The sequence below is a fragment of the Myodes glareolus genome, chromosome 1 (genome assembly GCF_982192425.1).
Source record: "Myodes glareolus chromosome 1, mMyoGla1.1, whole genome shotgun sequence".
NCBI lineage: Eukaryota > Metazoa > Chordata > Mammalia > Rodentia > Cricetidae > Myodes > Myodes glareolus.
Window position 1 is genome coordinate 55,266,896 of NC_142026.1, and position 16,079 is coordinate 55,282,974.

General features: G+C 53.2%; 1 protein-coding gene across 3 annotated transcripts; it reads left to right on the top strand.

Moving 5' to 3' along the window:
* The first annotated feature begins 611 nt into the window (after positions 1 to 611).
* Mag (myelin associated glycoprotein) lies at positions 612 to 15,656 on the top strand. 3 transcript variants are annotated; one of them, XM_087906535.1, is made up of 12 exons: positions 612 to 702; positions 2,579 to 2,642; positions 3,540 to 3,612; positions 3,741 to 4,109; positions 5,956 to 6,252; positions 6,622 to 6,879; positions 8,139 to 8,399; positions 12,869 to 13,156; positions 13,716 to 13,812; positions 14,094 to 14,193; positions 14,451 to 14,495; positions 15,136 to 15,273. In XM_087906535.1, exons 3-11 carry the CDS (start codon positions 3,567 to 3,569, stop codon positions 14,481 to 14,483), a joined length of 1,749 nt encoding a protein of 582 aa, XP_087762661.1. In that variant the 5' UTR covers positions 612 to 702; positions 2,579 to 2,642; positions 3,540 to 3,566; the 3' UTR covers positions 14,484 to 14,495; positions 15,136 to 15,273. The 3 variants fall into 3 exon arrangements, with proteins under 3 accessions (XP_087762661.1, XP_087762657.1, XP_087762658.1); XM_087906531.1 differs by lacking the exon at positions 14,451 to 14,495 and having other exon boundaries at positions 15,136 to 15,656; XM_087906532.1 differs by lacking the exons at positions 612 to 702; positions 14,451 to 14,495 and adding an exon at positions 708 to 797 and having other exon boundaries at positions 15,136 to 15,656.
* Positions 15,657 to 16,079: the final 423 nt, after the last annotated feature.

Sequence of the window (16,079 nt, forward strand, 5' to 3'; positions counted from 1 at the left end):
GAATATATGCAAGCACCTTTTGAGCCGCTGGAGACTCAGAACGACACAGACAGCCCTTATTCTCACCAGGGAAAGGTGGCGATCTCACCAGAGGAAGGTGGTGATCTCACCAGGGGACAGAGGCTAAGGTCATTGAAGAAGGACAAGAAGGGGCAAGGAGAAAACAGACCAGGAAGGGAAGCACCCCATGGAGGGGACTCAGTATGGTGGAGGTGATTCTGGAGCCAAACGGGGAGAGGGCGTGCCTCCTCCTCCTCCTGGAGACCAATTTCTCTCTACTGGTCCTTTGGGACCAACATCACACTTAATGTTGCTACCAATTCCTCGAAGACAACAGGTTCCACCTTTCAGCCAGGAACTTTCAGAAACATGAGGCCACTCTTACCTCCCCAAGCCCAAAATTAGGGTATATGCTCATAGAGGAAGGGGGAAGAGGAAGGCAGGCAGACCCCCATTTTCTCTAGGAAGGAGCTAGTAGGACCCAGGCGTCGGGCTGCCTGGTCCAAGCTTTGTGGTGACAAGGGCCCCTTTGTACCCCCCTCCCCCGAGGGCAGGGAGGAGCTGGGCCCTGGAGGCAGGCGGCCCCTGGCACCCGGGGGGGAGAGGAGGGGCTGGCAAGTGGGGGCCTAGACCCTGGGAAGCCGAGGGACAGTGTGTGAGCTGGGCCAGAGGAGCAGAGGGCGCAGAAGTCAGACCATTCAAGTGAGTACTGAAGTAGAGACGGCTAAGACGAAGGAGGGGCAAACCGCCCCAGGGGGTCGGGAGCATTGGCATGGCCAGGGCATGTGCAAGGCCAGGTACGCCAAGAAGCCGAGGAGTGTCACTGTGAACTGGAGGGTCACTCATTTGGAATGGGGCAGCGTGTCGCTTTGGAACGGACTGAGATCTTAACGGAGACGGTGGTGGGGTGGAGACAGCAACAGGGCATTGGGAAGAAGAGACAAGGGGACCTCAATCATGGGCACACCTCATGATGGAGGTGGCTTCCGCAGTGCCAACTCCTCTGTGGTTCCCAAAATTGGGAGTAACGGTAGAGTGATCTGGGCTGGGGGGAAAAGGGAAGGTTGTAGAGCCATCAGACACTTGAAGCCAGCAGGCTGTGAATATCTGGGTCCACGACGGGGGTGAGAGGGTGAGTGTGCGTGTCCGCCTCCCGCGTGGAGCCATCTGTATTAGTGCGCCTTGACTCTTTTTCATTATACTTCTCTAAAGAGATTTGCAGGTGTGGTTCCCCCCCCCCATCTCCACCCCTTCCTTGGGTTTCTTTCTGTTTGTTGAAATGGGGCCATGCGTCGCCCAGGCTAACTAACCTCCAACTTGCTAAGGGAGCCCAGGCTGGTTTTAAACTTCTGATCCTCCTGCCTCCTTTCCTGTGTTCTGGGATGACAGGTGGGTGTGCTGTCACTATGCCTGGCTTCTTCGCTGGAAATTTAACACTACAGATGTGGGATCTATTTGTTTTACAAATACTAGATTCTTTAGAAAACTCCAAATCATCGTCCTAACACCCCAAGACCACAGTTTGCCCCAGTAGTGCGCTCCCATATCACCCATCTGCTTACATTCATTGGTTGGTTCTCACCTCTGGGTACCTCCAGGTCCTTCCAGCCACAGCTGCACTGTGCCCTTAGGTGGAGAGCTCCGTAGTCACACCTCAGTGTGTGTGCAGGTCCTTGTGACTTGTGAGCGTGACAGTTAGAGCATGACTGCCCAGATGTGTGTGTCGAAGACCGAGGGCAGTCAGGTGGTCTCTGCATTGCCGGTGCACAGCCGCTTCTCTGTAGAAACAGGGTCTCGGGGTGGGGTTGTGTCCTCACGAATCTCCGAATCGCCATTGTGTGAGTCTGTTCTTGCTGGCTGCTACATTTCCTACTAGCGTTTGCCTGTTTCTGGCTGCACATCTGCATCAGTGGGAAGAGGGCAGTCAAGGCCGGGTTGGGGGGGAGGCAGGGTGGAGAAGCAGCCACTTCAACATCCTGGCTCCAGTCCCAAACGACCCACAGAGCAGCGGGGGTACCAAGGGGCCATCACCTCTGGCCCCTCTGGCCCCTCATAGAGCTCAATCAGGAGCCACCAAGTTCTCACTCATGCCCCACCTACCCTCAGGAGGTCCCTAGGATGGGGCACCCACACCCCCAAGGGAACAGGGCCCTTTTGTATTGGCCACTGGCCTCTGGTGAGGGTGGGGACACCCGGGGCCTGCTGCGGGTGGGAGAGGGCGGCAGGAATTCACACGGCATGCTGGGAATGCTGATGTTGTGAAACCGAGTCATTGATGGTACCGGGTCCCTGCCTGCCACCCCCAGGCCTCATCTGCTCCTTCACCCCACTCACCATACTCTGCTCTCCCCAGCCCAGAGCTACCACTCCCTTCCCCTCTCCAGCTCTCCCACACCCCAGCTTTGGTGGGGTGTTGTTATGGGGCAGTATCTTTGAGGCTGTGTGGGAGCATCCCGGGTATCCATGGGTACCAGAGACCACAAGGTTCTTCTTACAACAGGACACAACCCATAATACACACGGAAGAACAGGGGTGATGGGCGCTCGGGTTCTTACCCCCTAACTCGTGTCTGACTAGTGTTCTAGGCTGACTGACCATCTCAAGTGGAATCAGGAGATATTCTCAACTCAGGGAGACTGAGGTAAGGGCTAAAATACCAATGTTTTGTTAAGCCTGACACCCCGCTTCTTACCGCAGAAGGAGTGTTGGCTCTGTCTTTGCCTAGAAACTCTCTGGGAGGTGGAGAAGCAGGACGATGGTGCTTAGATCACTGTTAACTTACCACTACCACCCAGAGACAGCACAGCTTGGCCACTAAGTCTGCAGACCAACTGTGGTGTGACCTTGGGCAAGCTTTGTACCCCTCTGGATTTTGGATGTGACCAGTAATTGTACCTATCTCAAAGAGACCAGAGTTGAGCTATGAGAATGGCAGACATGAGACAGACGGAGCCCTAAATGATCTAGCTGCCCACTGAAGAGCAATTATTCCGATTATTCCTATTATTCTGGAGACATCTGGGGGAGAAATGGAGTCAGGAATGAGGTGTCTGGGCCCCTGCTTGAGCTGGGTAACGTCAGGCAGCTTGCTTAACTTTCAAGTCTGGGAGCTGAGCTTGGCTTGTGGCACCCCACCCAGACTAGCAGAATGTGGGAGATCATTGTAGAACGAGGCAGTGAGGTCTGGCATTTATAAATGGCAACAGCAGATAGCCTTGGCCCAGGTCCCCCCTTTTGTGCCCCTGCCATTTTTTTTCAGGACAGGGTTTCTTTGTAGCTTTGTAGATTAGGCTGGCTTTGAACTCACAGAGATCAACCTGCCTCTGCCTCCTGAGTGCTGGGAGGAAAGGCATGTGCCACTACCGCCTGGCTTCTGTGGCTCTTTTAAAAGTCACTCTTAGCTGGGTGGTGGTGGCAGAAGCAGGTGGATCTCTGTGAGTTAGAGGACAGCCTGGTCTACAGAGTAAGTTCCAGGAGAAACTGTCTCAGAAAAACAAACAAACAACAATGCCAAAAACTCAATCTCGTTCTTCTTCAGCCCTAGCTCGCTCACTTGCTGGACACGATGATATTTCTCACCACGCTGCCTCTGTTTTGGATAATGATCTCAGGTAATGGCTGGGGAGACATGTCCCAGCCCCAACATCCCAGCCAAGTGGTCCATGTTGGGCACTATTGGAGATAATGGGTGGGCTCTCCCTCAGCTTCTGTGCTCCCCCCCCGCCCCCGCCACCTATAGCTTCTCGAGGAGGTCACTGGGGTGCCTGGATGCCCTCGTCCATCTCAGCCTTCGAGGGCACATGTGTCTCCATCCCGTGCCGTTTTGACTTCCCCGATGAGCTCCGACCCGCTGTGGTACACGGCGTCTGGTACTTCAACAGTCCCTACCCTAAGAACTACCCACCGGTGGTCTTCAAGTCCCGCACACAAGTGGTCCACGAGAGCTTCCAGGGACGCAGCCGACTGTTGGGAGACCTGGGTCTCCGTAACTGCACCTTGCTTCTCAGCACACTCAGCCCCGAGCTGGGGGGCAAATACTATTTCCGAGGGGACCTGGGCGGCTACAACCAGTACACCTTCTCAGAGCACAGCGTTCTGGACATCATCAGTGAGTTGGTCCCCCAGGGTTGGGTGGCTTCTGAGGGGCTACAGCAAGGCTGGCTGGGAGAGGGAGGAACAGGTGGGCCTCCTCAGCCCCTGAGCCGCCAGTTCTGAATGCAGGACCCAAAAGAGGTCGATTTAACTGGGTGCAAACCCCAATGCCCACGTGGGTCACATGGATGACAGCCATAAACAAATTGGGCCCTGAGTAGTCTGGCTGCCCTCTGAGGCTGCTCTTATTCTTCCAGAGACATCTAGAGCTAAAGACAGAGGGGACCTGGGGTCAGGGGTAAGGCCTCTAGATGCCTGCTTTAGTTGGATGACTTTGGGCACCTCAATTAAGTTTTCTGGGCCTTGGTTTCCTCGTGTGAAGTGGAACAAAGATCAGCAGGCACAGCAGGGGGTGCATGGTTTGAAGGCTGGGAGCTGTTTACAGTACCAGATCTAATCTCTGGCTGGTAAATGCAGGACCATTGCTGTCAAGCATGCTGTTTGCCATAGAAACCAACACCAGAGGTTTGGAGTTAACAGCTGAATTCTTGTACTTGCCTTGCATGGTTCTATTCCTAATACAACAGAGGGAGGCAGGTGGGATTGCAAAATAACTCAGTGGATGGTGGTGCTTGCCCCTAAGTCTGACAACACAGATCAAGGATGTAGCTCTGTGGTGGAGTGTTGACCACATGCACGAGGTCAAGCCTCAAAACTGTGGAGGAGAAAACGAGAGAAAGAAAAGGGAAAACCATCTGCTGGTAGCTATGGCCAGGTTTGGTAATTAAAACAGAGGCCCCTGCCTGGCTTCAGGGACTCCCACTGCCCGATTTATGAGAGGTCCCCCTAATTAGAGATCTTAGGTTAAGTTTCCCAGCAGCATTTGGTCTTTGTGGGTAGCCCTAACACAGAAAGGGGCCACGCCACACACACACACACACAGCACACTAGAGTATCCATTTTTCACACACTCAAATCATGCACATAGGCCCACAAAACAGGCCAGCTCCCTGCCCCTATAATATACCTGTCTTAATGTGCTTTCTATTGCTGTGATAAACACAGGGATCAAAAGCACCACGGGAGGGCGGAGGGTGTTACAGTTGATGTCAGGTCAGAGTTCACCATTGCGGGAAGCCAGAGCAGGGGCTCCAGGCCTCCTGGAGGCAGGAACTGAAGCCGAGACCACAGAGGATTGCTGCTTACCGGCTTGCTCCTCAGTCTCACACACGGCAGCTTTTCTTGTACCTTCCAGACGCTTGCCCAAAGACGCTACAGCCCACAGTGGCAAAATCCTCCCGCACCAATTGTTAATCAGAAAAAGCTTCACAGACTTACCTGCAGGCCCATCCGACAGAGCCATTTTCTCATCTGAGAGTCCTCTTCCCAGCTGACTCAAGTTGACACAAAACCAACCAGGACAATATCATATTCTCACACATATGCACAGCACCCTGCCAACTGCTCCCCCCTCCCCCACCCAGCAGCTCAGGTAGGGGATGCATACAGAAACCAGAGAGGAATCTAATGAAATAGAATCTACAGATGCCACCGAAGCAGGGGACAAAGTCTGAAGCCCAATTTTATGCTGCCATAGCAGTGGCCTCAGCGTCTTCATACGCAAAGTGGGCATAACAATAGCGCCCTTTTAGTACCTGCTGTAGCTTTATTCTAGGGTCCTGATATGCTCTGTGAAGTGCCTAGGGCCGGGGTGGTGGGGTAGGAAAGTGACCAACACCCTGGGAGAGTGTAGTTGTGGGGCACTGGGGGATAAAGTCCCAGGAGTGGAGCCGGATAAGGCGGGTATGACTTCAGCCTGAGACTGTTTCCAGAACCCTCCTTTTTCTCTACCTCATACACAGACACCCCCAATATCGTGGTGCCCCCAGAGGTGGTGGCCGGAAGTGAAGTAGAGGTCAGTTGTATGGTGCCAGACAACTGCCCGGAGCTGCGCCCGGAGCTAAGCTGGCTGGGTCACGAGGGACTGGGGGAGCCCACTGTTCTGGGTCGGCTGCGTGAGGATGAAGGCACCTGGGTCCTGGTGTCGCTGCTTCACTTCGTGCCCACTAGAGAGGCTAACGGCCACCGGTTGGGCTGCCAAGCCGCCTTCCCCAATACCACCTTGCAGTTCGAGGGCTACGCCAGCCTGGATGTCAAGTGTGAGCCTGGGTGCGGGTGGGGGCAGGGGCGGGGCCTGGAAGAGACGGGACGGGGGAGTGGCCGGGGAGGGAGAATGTGAGAGGGGCTTGTTTGGGTGTGGACTAGGGCGGAGCCTTGTTGGTGGGCGGTGTATTGAGGTGGGACCTGTCTGGTGGGTGGGACCTGGAGGGTAGGGTTTGGGGCGGGACCCAGGCTGTTTGAGCAGGCTGGGAGGGATGAGGGTCTGGGGTGGAGTTAGGTCTGGTTGGTGGGTCCGGAAGGTGTAGGAACCGAAGAAGGGGCCTGTAAGGTGGGATCTGGGGGCGGGGCCCGGACTGGTGGAGGGGTCCGGATCTGACCCTGACCTTTTGCCTTATCCCGGGCCTCAGACCCCCCAGTGATTGTGGAGATGAATTCGTCTGTGGAGGCCATTGAGGGCTCCCATGTCAGCCTGCTCTGTGGGGCTGACAGCAACCCGCTGCCTCTGTTGACTTGGATGAGGGACGGGATGGTGTTGAGGGAGGCAGTGGCTGAAAGTCTGTACCTGGATCTGGAGGAGGTGACACCAGGGGAGGACGGCGTCTACGCCTGCCTGGCAGAGAATGCCTATGGCCAGGACAACCGCACGGTGGAGTTGAGCGTCATGTGTGAGTTCCCCTACCCGGGGCACCCATATACCCTTTCAGGGAACAGACATCGGCAAGGCTCCACTCTCAGAGGGACCAGCTTTAAAAACCAGGAACTTATTTGCATTTTAAAATACGGACAGTTGCAGCTAAACGTATTTAATTTTAATTTAATTTTAAACACGTATTTAATTTTTATTTGTGCGTGGGCGGGGTCGGTGCTGACTTGTACATGCCAGGATGTTGTGTGGAGGCTCAGTCCTGGTTTTCTATCGTATGGGTCCCAGAGATTCAGCTCAGGTCATCCATCAGGCTTGACTGCAAGCTTCCTTACTGGCTGAGCCATCTGGGTGGCCCTGGTTGTAGTTTAATGGGAGGATTGAGGAGACCCCAGGCGTCAATCAGCCTATGGCGTGGACCTGGTTGTGATAGAAGATGGATACCGTTAGAGCGGGGCACTCAGCTGAGAAGCAAGCACAGGCCATTCGCGCACGTCTTCATTCATTCATTCATTCATTCACAAATATGTATTGGGGCACAGTGCCCAGGGCTGGGGATAATAAAGACAGTGCCAGCCAATGTTCACTCAGCACTTCCTGGCTGCTTCATACACATGCTCTTTGCCCTGGCATCCCCACGCCTTCTGCTCAGCTCCCTCAAGCCTTTCTTCCCCATCCTCCTTAGAACCATGGCCCCCTGATTCCTCCTCCATAAGCTTTTGTTTTTTAAGCCCAAGTCCTCTGGCTGAAAATGTGCCTGATTTCCTTACGCAGCCCCTTCCCACAAGGGCCTTGCTCGGCAGCGCCTGGCATTTGTAAGGGTCTCATCCCATGCTAGATGATCACCCCTGTTCTATGAAGCTGGAATTCCTAAGCTCATCTTCAAGATGGGAAAAGTGAGTCCCAGGGTTAAGACACGAGTCTGCACTGCTGGGAAGGAGTAGGTAGTGCTAGCATCCAAAGACAAACTCCCAGGCCACAGATGTAATTCCAACATTTAGGAGGCTGAGGCAGGAGGATTGCCGTGAGTTCAAGGCCAGCCTGAACTATATAGTGAGGTAAAAGGCCAGCTAGGGCAAGAGCCTGTGTCAAAAGCAAATGAACAAATAAATAGCATTTAAAAAAAATTAAAAAGGGACAGGCTCTCTGTATCTATCTATGTAAATAGATAGCCAAGACTGGATGTTGTAGATCTGAGGTGTCACAGGTCACATTTAGTGGTGGGAACTGGCCAGCAAATAGAAGAGTTCCCATGGGTTCTGATATTTTGTCTCCCCCCAGATGCACCTTGGAAGCCCACAGTGAATGGAACAGTGGTGGCCGTAGAAGGGGAGACTGTCTCCATCCTGTGCTCCACACAGAGCAACCCGGACCCCATTCTCACCATCTTCAAAGAGAAGCAGATCCTGGCCACGGTCATCTATGAAAGTCAGCTGCAGCTGGAACTCCCTGCAGTGACACCCGAGGATGATGGCGAGTACTGGTGTGTGGCCGAGAACCAGTATGGCCAGACGGCCACTGCCTTCAACCTGTCTGTGGAGTGTGAGTGCCCCTCCCCCACGGCTTCCACCACAGGGCTCAGAGGGGACACCTGGGTGATTGGGAGGACCCCATGCATCCCAACCAGGGCCTGCTTTGCCTGACCCTGGTCCCTGAGAAGGATGGGGAACAGCAGGGAAGCTGAATCCATGCTAACAGCATCCTGGGAGTGTGGGGCGGGGGGAGCTTTGGACCAAGGGGGTTTAGTATCTTGTGGTCACTGCCCATCTGCACAATTAAAAAGGGAACTCTGGAACTTGTCCGTTGGAGAGCATTGCTAGGTACCAGACATTGTTGGAGATGCTTTATGCAGGGTCCTATTTCATCTTCGTGACATCAATGCCCACCTTACAGAGAAAGAAACTGAGGCCCAGAGAGATTAGGACACTTGCCCAAGGCCATGCAGCTGAGAAAGAGCAAATTTTGAGACTCGGACCCAGGCAGTCTTGCTCTACTCTGCACTGCCTAGGCTCCACTGCCCTGAGCTTACACACCGACTGAGCTCTTGCAATGTGCGGGGGATGGGGGCAGGGAGATGCCAAGCTTATTAGCAGACACAGCGCAGCCAGGGGAATGCTAAGGACACATGTATAAGCTAATGTCTTGAGAGTGAAAGTAATTATTACGCTGCCAACTAGCACCTGGCCTGATCTCACTGTGGACCACTTCCCCCACTCCGCCCAACCCTATGCCTGTCTTTACTACATGAGGTAGCAGCCTAATCCCAGGTTTGACCCCTCTTCCTCCTGCTTTCCAAGAATTTCTCAACAGCAGACGCCATTTCCTTGTTTCCAGGTCCCCAGGCTTTTTCCACAGCTTTGCCTGACTCATAGAACTGACCTCTAAACTGTACCTCTTTAACAGTGCTGAGCCTGAACCCCTGGGCCTTCCGCTCTACCACTGAGCAATGCCCCTAGCCCCCCACTGGGGGATTCTAGGCAGGGGCTCTACCACTGAGCAATGCCCCCAGCCCCCTACTGGGGGATTCTAGGCAGGGGCTCTACCACTGAGCAATGCCCCCAGCCCCCCACTGGGGGATTCTAGGCAGGGGCTCTACCACTAAGCCACATTTCTCCCCCACCCCAAAGCTCCTTCTGCAAAAAGAGACAACAAAAACACCTCATAGCTAAGATGACTGAGGATGAAAGGAATGTGTTCAATGCATTCCTAGATATCACTGTCTTGTCCCATTGGCTTTTCCTTGGAATTCAAGCCTGGGACTGCAGCCAAAGCTTTGAGTGCTTCCTCTGCTAGATGCTTTATCTACACAGATGTGAGCACTTGGCTGGGATACCAAGAACTTTATACACGCTCATTCGTTTACCTGTCTTTGGAGTCCCAAAGCCTCTTGTGAGCTAACAGCACCTCTCCTTCTCCAGGGACTGGGAATGTAGCTCAGTTGGTAGCACACTTAGCGAGCATGTACGAAGCCCTGGGTTGCATCCCCAGTGCTGCATAAGCCAGGCAGTTTGACATCCCACCCTTAATTCCAGCAGTCAGGAGGTAGAGGCAGAAGAATCAGAAGTTACTCTTGGCTACCTAGGGAGCCCGAGGCCAGCCTGGGTATCTTAGTTTGTTTTTGTTGTTGTTTTGTTTTTGCTTTTGTTTTTGGTGTTGATACAATGCTCCCCTGAAAGCAAGTTAGGGGAGACATGTTTGTTTAGCTTGTGTTTCCAGGCTACAGCCGGTCATTGCGGGAATATCATGTTAACAGGAACTTGAAGGAGCTGGTCCCGACACATCCAGAGCAGAGAGCGATGAGTTAACGCCAAGCTCAGTTCTCTCTTTCCTGTTCATTCAGTGTGTGTCAGGGCATGGATGACCCCGTGAACCGATGTTGTTCGCTTTCAGAGTGGGTCATCCTTCTTCAACGAACTGTGAAGAATGAATCTTCACAGTCATGCCCACAGGCCAGCCTACTCTAGACAGGCCCTCACTGAGACTCCCGCCCAGGTAATTTCACAGTGCTGACCACTATCACACTGGGGTACCCAGGACTCTGACTCAAAAAACCCAAACCCCAAAACCAAAGTTCCCCTCCATCTTTACTTTCCCATTTCAAAGGCTCACTGACCACACACAGCCAGTAGATGGCAGAATTGCGTTGCCAAAGCCAGGCACCCCCACGACTCCGTTGTTTGACTCATGCCAAAGGCTCATACAGTTATTCTGAAACTTCTGAGGAGCCGAACAGATACTGAATACACACACAGTTAGGGTGCCGGCACTCTGGCGTCCGGAGTGGGCACTTGTCAACAGTGTGTTGGCTGTGATGTCCTGAACGCCAGCATTTCAGAAACGTTCCTTTAGTTCAGGTTCGGTGTCACTCATTCCTCAGCATTACAGCGAGCAGAGTGTGCAAGGGGCCTATCGGTGGTAGCATTGCCGGTTTAGAGACATGCGCAGTGAGGCTCCAGCTGGAAGGACCCATCTCTGGTGCAGATCCATCTGCTCCTATGACTTTCTGCCCATCGTTGTTACTGATCCACTCCTCTGGGTTTGGGAATGGGCGGAGTCAGTGAGCTGATGGTCCTTTGTCTTTTGTGTGTGTGAACAGATTTGGGTTAGAAATCACTCTGTACCAGCACTTTGTCTAGAACCAGCAGAGAGGTGTCAGATAGTTCTTGACAGATGAACATAGTTTTTTTCTTTTTCTAATTCTTTGGCTTTTGTTAATGATTTATTTTATTTTTATTTGATGTACATTGGTTGCTACATGTATGTGTGTGTGAGGGTACTAGATCGCCTGGAACTTGGGTTACAGACAGTTATGAGCTGTCATGTGAGTGCTGGGAATTGAACCCAGGACCTATAGAAGAGCAGCCATTGCTCTTAACTGAATCATTTCTCCAGGCCCTGGATGAGCATAGTTTTAAAGGCATACTTTAGGGGATGGGGAGATAGCTTTGTGTGTTATATACTTTCTGTACAAGCCTGAGGACCTGAGTTCAAATCACATGCATCATGTAAAAAGAAAAAAGAAGAAGAAGAAGAATGCCATGTGTGATGGCAGGCACCTGCAATCTTAGTACTGGAAGCAGAGACAGGAGGATTCCAGGGACTTGGTGGCCAATTGGTGGCCTCTAGTATTTGTTCTCCCCCCCCCCCCCCATGCCCCCGACAGGGTTTCTCTGTAGCTTTGGAGCCTGTCCTGGAACTCACTCTATAGACCAGGCTGGCCTCGGACTCACAGAGATCCGTCTGCATCATTTAACTGGTCATGGTGACTCAAGCCTGGCAATCCCAGCACTTGGGAGATGGAAAACCACAGAGAGTTCCAGGCTATTCAGAGTTACATAACAAGGCTCTGTCTCAAAACAAAACAAGATGAAAATAAACAAATAAAAAGCATTACTCAATATTCTAATATAACTTCTATTCTGAAAAAAATGAAAGGAAAAAACCATCCTAGACTAAATGTGTAATCAGAGCTATGGAAGCAAGGCTCAACCATGTAACCTTGGGTGGAGAGAGTTGTTGGTAATGAAAAAGGGGATCAGGATTCAAAGAGTCTCCAGGTGAGGAAGCAAGTTGAGGAGCATCATCAGGGCCAGGGGAGAGGGAGGAAAGCTGCCGAAGGAGACTGTAGCTTAGAGGGGTCAAATGGCAGAGCCCATAGGTCCCTCTTGGAAAACATCACCCCAGCCATGATGAGAGTCCATGGTCAGAGATAGTGCAGGTGGGAGAACATGGCTGTTCTGTCCCCATATCAAGGCTGGAGTCGCCTCAAAGGTAGAGGCAGGAAGTCTCACAGGGAACACCTCAAACACTCGGGCTAGTATGGGTCCGGATTCCAAAGAAGAATCCTTAGGTATCATGGTGGTCCACGTAAGGTGTCTATTGGGAGAACTTGCGCGTGGGAGGGGTCAGATGGACTATAATCTCCCATCATGTGCAGAGTGAGAAGCGAGTGTCCTTCTGAAGTGCCTGTCCTTTCAAACTCCTCTCTCTCTCTCTCTCTCTCTCTCTCTCTCTCTCTCTCTCTCTCCTCCCCATGACAGTCACGGAGCACAGGAGGCCTGATGGTGTGTACAGTGTGGGGATGTTGGTTTAGACTGGTGTACTTGCCTGTTTGAGACAGGGTCTCACTCTGGAGCCCTTTCTGGCCTGGAACTCTCTAAATAGGCCAGGCTGGCCTCAAACTCACAGAGGTCCACTTGCCTCTGCCTCACCAGTATTGGAATTAAAGGCAGGTGTGCACTATCATACCCAGCTCCGGTTAGTGGATTTCAGCGCTTAGGGACAATCTAAACACTTTGCCAGGGGCTGTGAAATCCCATGTTGCTGCTGGATCGTGTTCAGTCTGAAGGGACAACATGTAGTGGGCAGGGTTACAGAGGGATTGGGCGTCCATGTTTCTAGGCCAGGACTACACAGAGCTAGCTTGCCCACCTCTGGACACCCTGGACTTGCCCCTACCAATGAGTTCTGGAGGCCCCATCTCACCCTCAGCCTTGGTTTTTATCTTGCAGTTGCTCCCATAATCCTTCTGGAGTCCCACTGTGCCGCGGCCAGAGACACAGTGCAGTGCCTGTGTGTGGTGAAATCGAACCCAGAACCCTCCGTGGCCTTTGAGCTGCCTTCCCGGAATGTGACTGTGAATGAGACGGAGAGGGAGTTCGTGTACTCGGAACGCAGTGGCCTCCTGCTCACCAGCATCCTTACTCTACGGGGGCAGGCCCAGGCCCCACCCCGGGTCATCTGCACCTCCAGGAACCTCTACGGCACCCAGAGCCTAGAGTTGCCCTTCCAGGGAGCACGTGAGTGATGTGATCTGGGAGTGGGAGCCGCAGGAGGGGGCCTCTTGGATCTTCCCCACTCCTACTCCAGGCCACTGAGCATGGACCAGTCACATAGGCTGATAAAATAGCAAAAGATGTTATCCAGACTTGTCAACTCAGCTATTGGGAGGCCGAGTCAAAGGATTATGAGTTCTAAGCCTGCTTAGGCAACTTACTAAGATTGCAAGTGGCTGGGGGGGGGGGTAGAGTCCCTGCCTAGAATCCCCCAGTGAGGGGCTGGGGTGTGGCTCTGGGGTAGAGCATGTGCCTAGAATCACCCAGTGAGGGGCTGGGGGTGTGGCTCAGTGGTAGAGCCCCTGCCTAGAATCCCCCAGTGAAGGGCTGGGGCCCAAGGATCAAGCAACTCCTTGGGCGGCCATGGAGTTCAAACTCTAGTACTAAAATAAGCTCACTTTGTATCCGGTGAGCAAAGGCTGCCTAAAAGTTTGGTCTCTGACTCCCTGGGATGTCCTGACAACCCAAGCATCCTCAGGTCTATCCATAGTCCTGAGAGCTCTTGCCCCTTCTCTGTCCCTAGACCGACTGATGTGGGCTAAAATTGGCCCCGTGGGTGCCGTGGTCGCCTTTGCCATCCTGATCGCCATTGTGTGCTATATCACCCAGACCCGCAGAAAGTGAGTACCGGCTACGGTCTGGAGATGTGGAGACTCCAGGCGGGGTCGGGGGAGACTGTGGGAGGCTGGGGTGAGCAAGTCAGGTAGTTCTGTACGGGTGGGCAGGACAGATGCTGTACTGGAAAGTCTCCCCGGGATGCAGCATCCTGGCGTGCTTGAAGCTCTCCGCCTGTGAGCAAGCCCAGGCACCCTGGAAGCAGCTAGGGAGGGAGTCACTCAGGTGTGGGGAGAGGGTGACCCAGGAGTCCCCGGTAAAACTGATGTGTCACGTCTCCCTGCAGAAAGAACGTCACAGAGAGCTCCAGCTTCTCGGCGGGGGACAACCCTCACGTCCTGTACAGCCCCGAATTCCGAATCTCTGGGGCACCTGATAAGTATGAGGTGAGAGCCACATCACTGTGGCTCCCGGTTAGCTAGGGAACATCACAATGTCAAGGTTGCTTGACGGTGGGGCGGGGGAGGCCGGTGAAGCCAGGGCAGAAAGGAGGCCAACCTCAAGGGTGGGTGTTTGGAGGGCTGGTTTGGGGCTGAAGTTTGGGGAGGAGGTACCTTGGAGGCTCCAGAGGGCTGGAGAGGTGTGGCCTGGGTAGCCTCGCCCTCCCGGCCTGTGCCTGTGACTTCATTTCCTTCTTCAATAGTCCAGAGAGGTCTCTACCCGGGAAAGTCACTGAGAGCCCCAGGAGGTAGGTTCCGGGGGCCTCAGTGTGTCAACCTCTGGGCCCTAGCTGGGCCTCGGGGCTGGTGTGCATGTGTGTGTGTCCCAGTCAGGCGTCTGTGGTGCTCTTTGGTTAATCCCAGCCTCGCTCAGCAGCCCTGGCCTTGTCTAGTCTGTCCCTCCGCTGATCCCCTTTTTTCTGTCTGTGGCCACTGTCCTACTGTGTGTCCAAATGCTGGTGGGGTGGGAGGCAGAAGTAGAGAGTTGGGGAAGTGGGGAGTTGCACCCCAGGATCTCCTCAGCTAAGGAGAGAGACCTCATGCCATATCCAAAGAGATAAAGATTTATTGAACCAGGCAACTTGCAAACTTCCCAAAAGGGTGGTCCCACCAAGATATAATCTAGAGAGGTGTTCTGGGTTAAATCCCGCACCCTAAGGTTACTTTCTCAAAGAGGGCTTCCTGGAGCCTGGGATTCCCAGGCAGTTGTCAAGGTTAGCAGTCAGAAGACAGCGGTGTTAGTAGGTGCTGGTGCTCGCAAAGGCCCCCACCCTGAATGGGACTCTGTGACTGTGGAACTCCCTGATTTGGTGGCCCTGTAGAAAGGGGTGCCAGCGCCCCAGGAAGTCAGAAAGAACTCTGCTGATGGCTGTCTTCTCCCCTCCGTAGAGCAAGAGGCGCCTGGGATCTGGGAGGAGGCTGCTGGGCCTTCGGGGGGAGCCCCCAGAGCTGGACCTCAGTTACTCCCACTCAGACCTGGGTAAACAGCCCACCAAGGACAGCTACACCCTGACAGAGGAACTGGCTGAGTATGCTGAAATCCGAGTCAAGTGAAGCTGGGGGGCTGGCCCTGTGGCTTACCCCCTCATCAGGACCCTTGCTGGCCCCCACTGGCTGTGGGCTCCCTTCCTCTTGAAAGTGGTAGGGGTGAGGGCAGGCAGGGGCAGGGCAGGAGATAGTGAGGTCCTGGGGGTCTGGCCTCCCCCTCCTTCCCAGCTGTTCCTCCTTGTCAACATACCATGCCCATATTTCAGCTCCCCTCTACCCCCTTTTAACCTCAGCTGTTTTAGAGGGGCGTTCTGTCTGTCCATGTTATTTATTGCAATCCCTTTCCTTGTCTTCTTTCCCCCATCTGACCCTGGGACCTGTACAAAAGGGACATAAAATAAATGTCCTAATGTTAAATACCAGTCTAGACCCATCCTTTGGAGGAAAGGGCTGTATCAGTTATTTTTCTCATGGCAGCCACAAAATACTAGGCAAAAACAACTTTGGTAATTATGTTTCTGTTACTGTGAGAGAATCCCATGACCAAAAGCAACTTAGAGAAGAAAGGGCTTTTTGTTTTGCTTTGTTTTTAAAGCTTTATTCATCTTCATTTTATGTGCACGTGTGTTTTGCATGGATGTATGTGAATATACCACATCTGGGGTCTGCAGAGTCAGAAGAGGCCATCAGATTCCCCGGAACTGGAGTCACAGACAATTGTGAGCTGTGGTGTGTGTGCTAGGAATTGAACCTGGGTCCTTTAGATTAGCTGTGAGTGCTCTTAACCACTGAGCCATCTCTCTAGCCCCAAGAAAAGGTTTCTTTTGGCTTATGGTTCCAGTATA

Coding starts and splice junctions, on each gene's coding strand:
- Mag (XM_087906531.1), top strand. CDS start 3,567: ATGATATTTCTCACCACGCTGCCTCTGTTTTGGATAATGATCTCAG. Junction 4,110..5,955: donor CAGCGTTCTGGACATCATCA/GTGAGTTGGTCC, acceptor CCTCATACACAG/ACACCCCCAATATCGTGGTG. Junction 6,880..8,138: donor GGTGGAGTTGAGCGTCATGT/GTGAGTTCCCCT, acceptor GTCTCCCCCCAG/ATGCACCTTGGAAGCCCACA.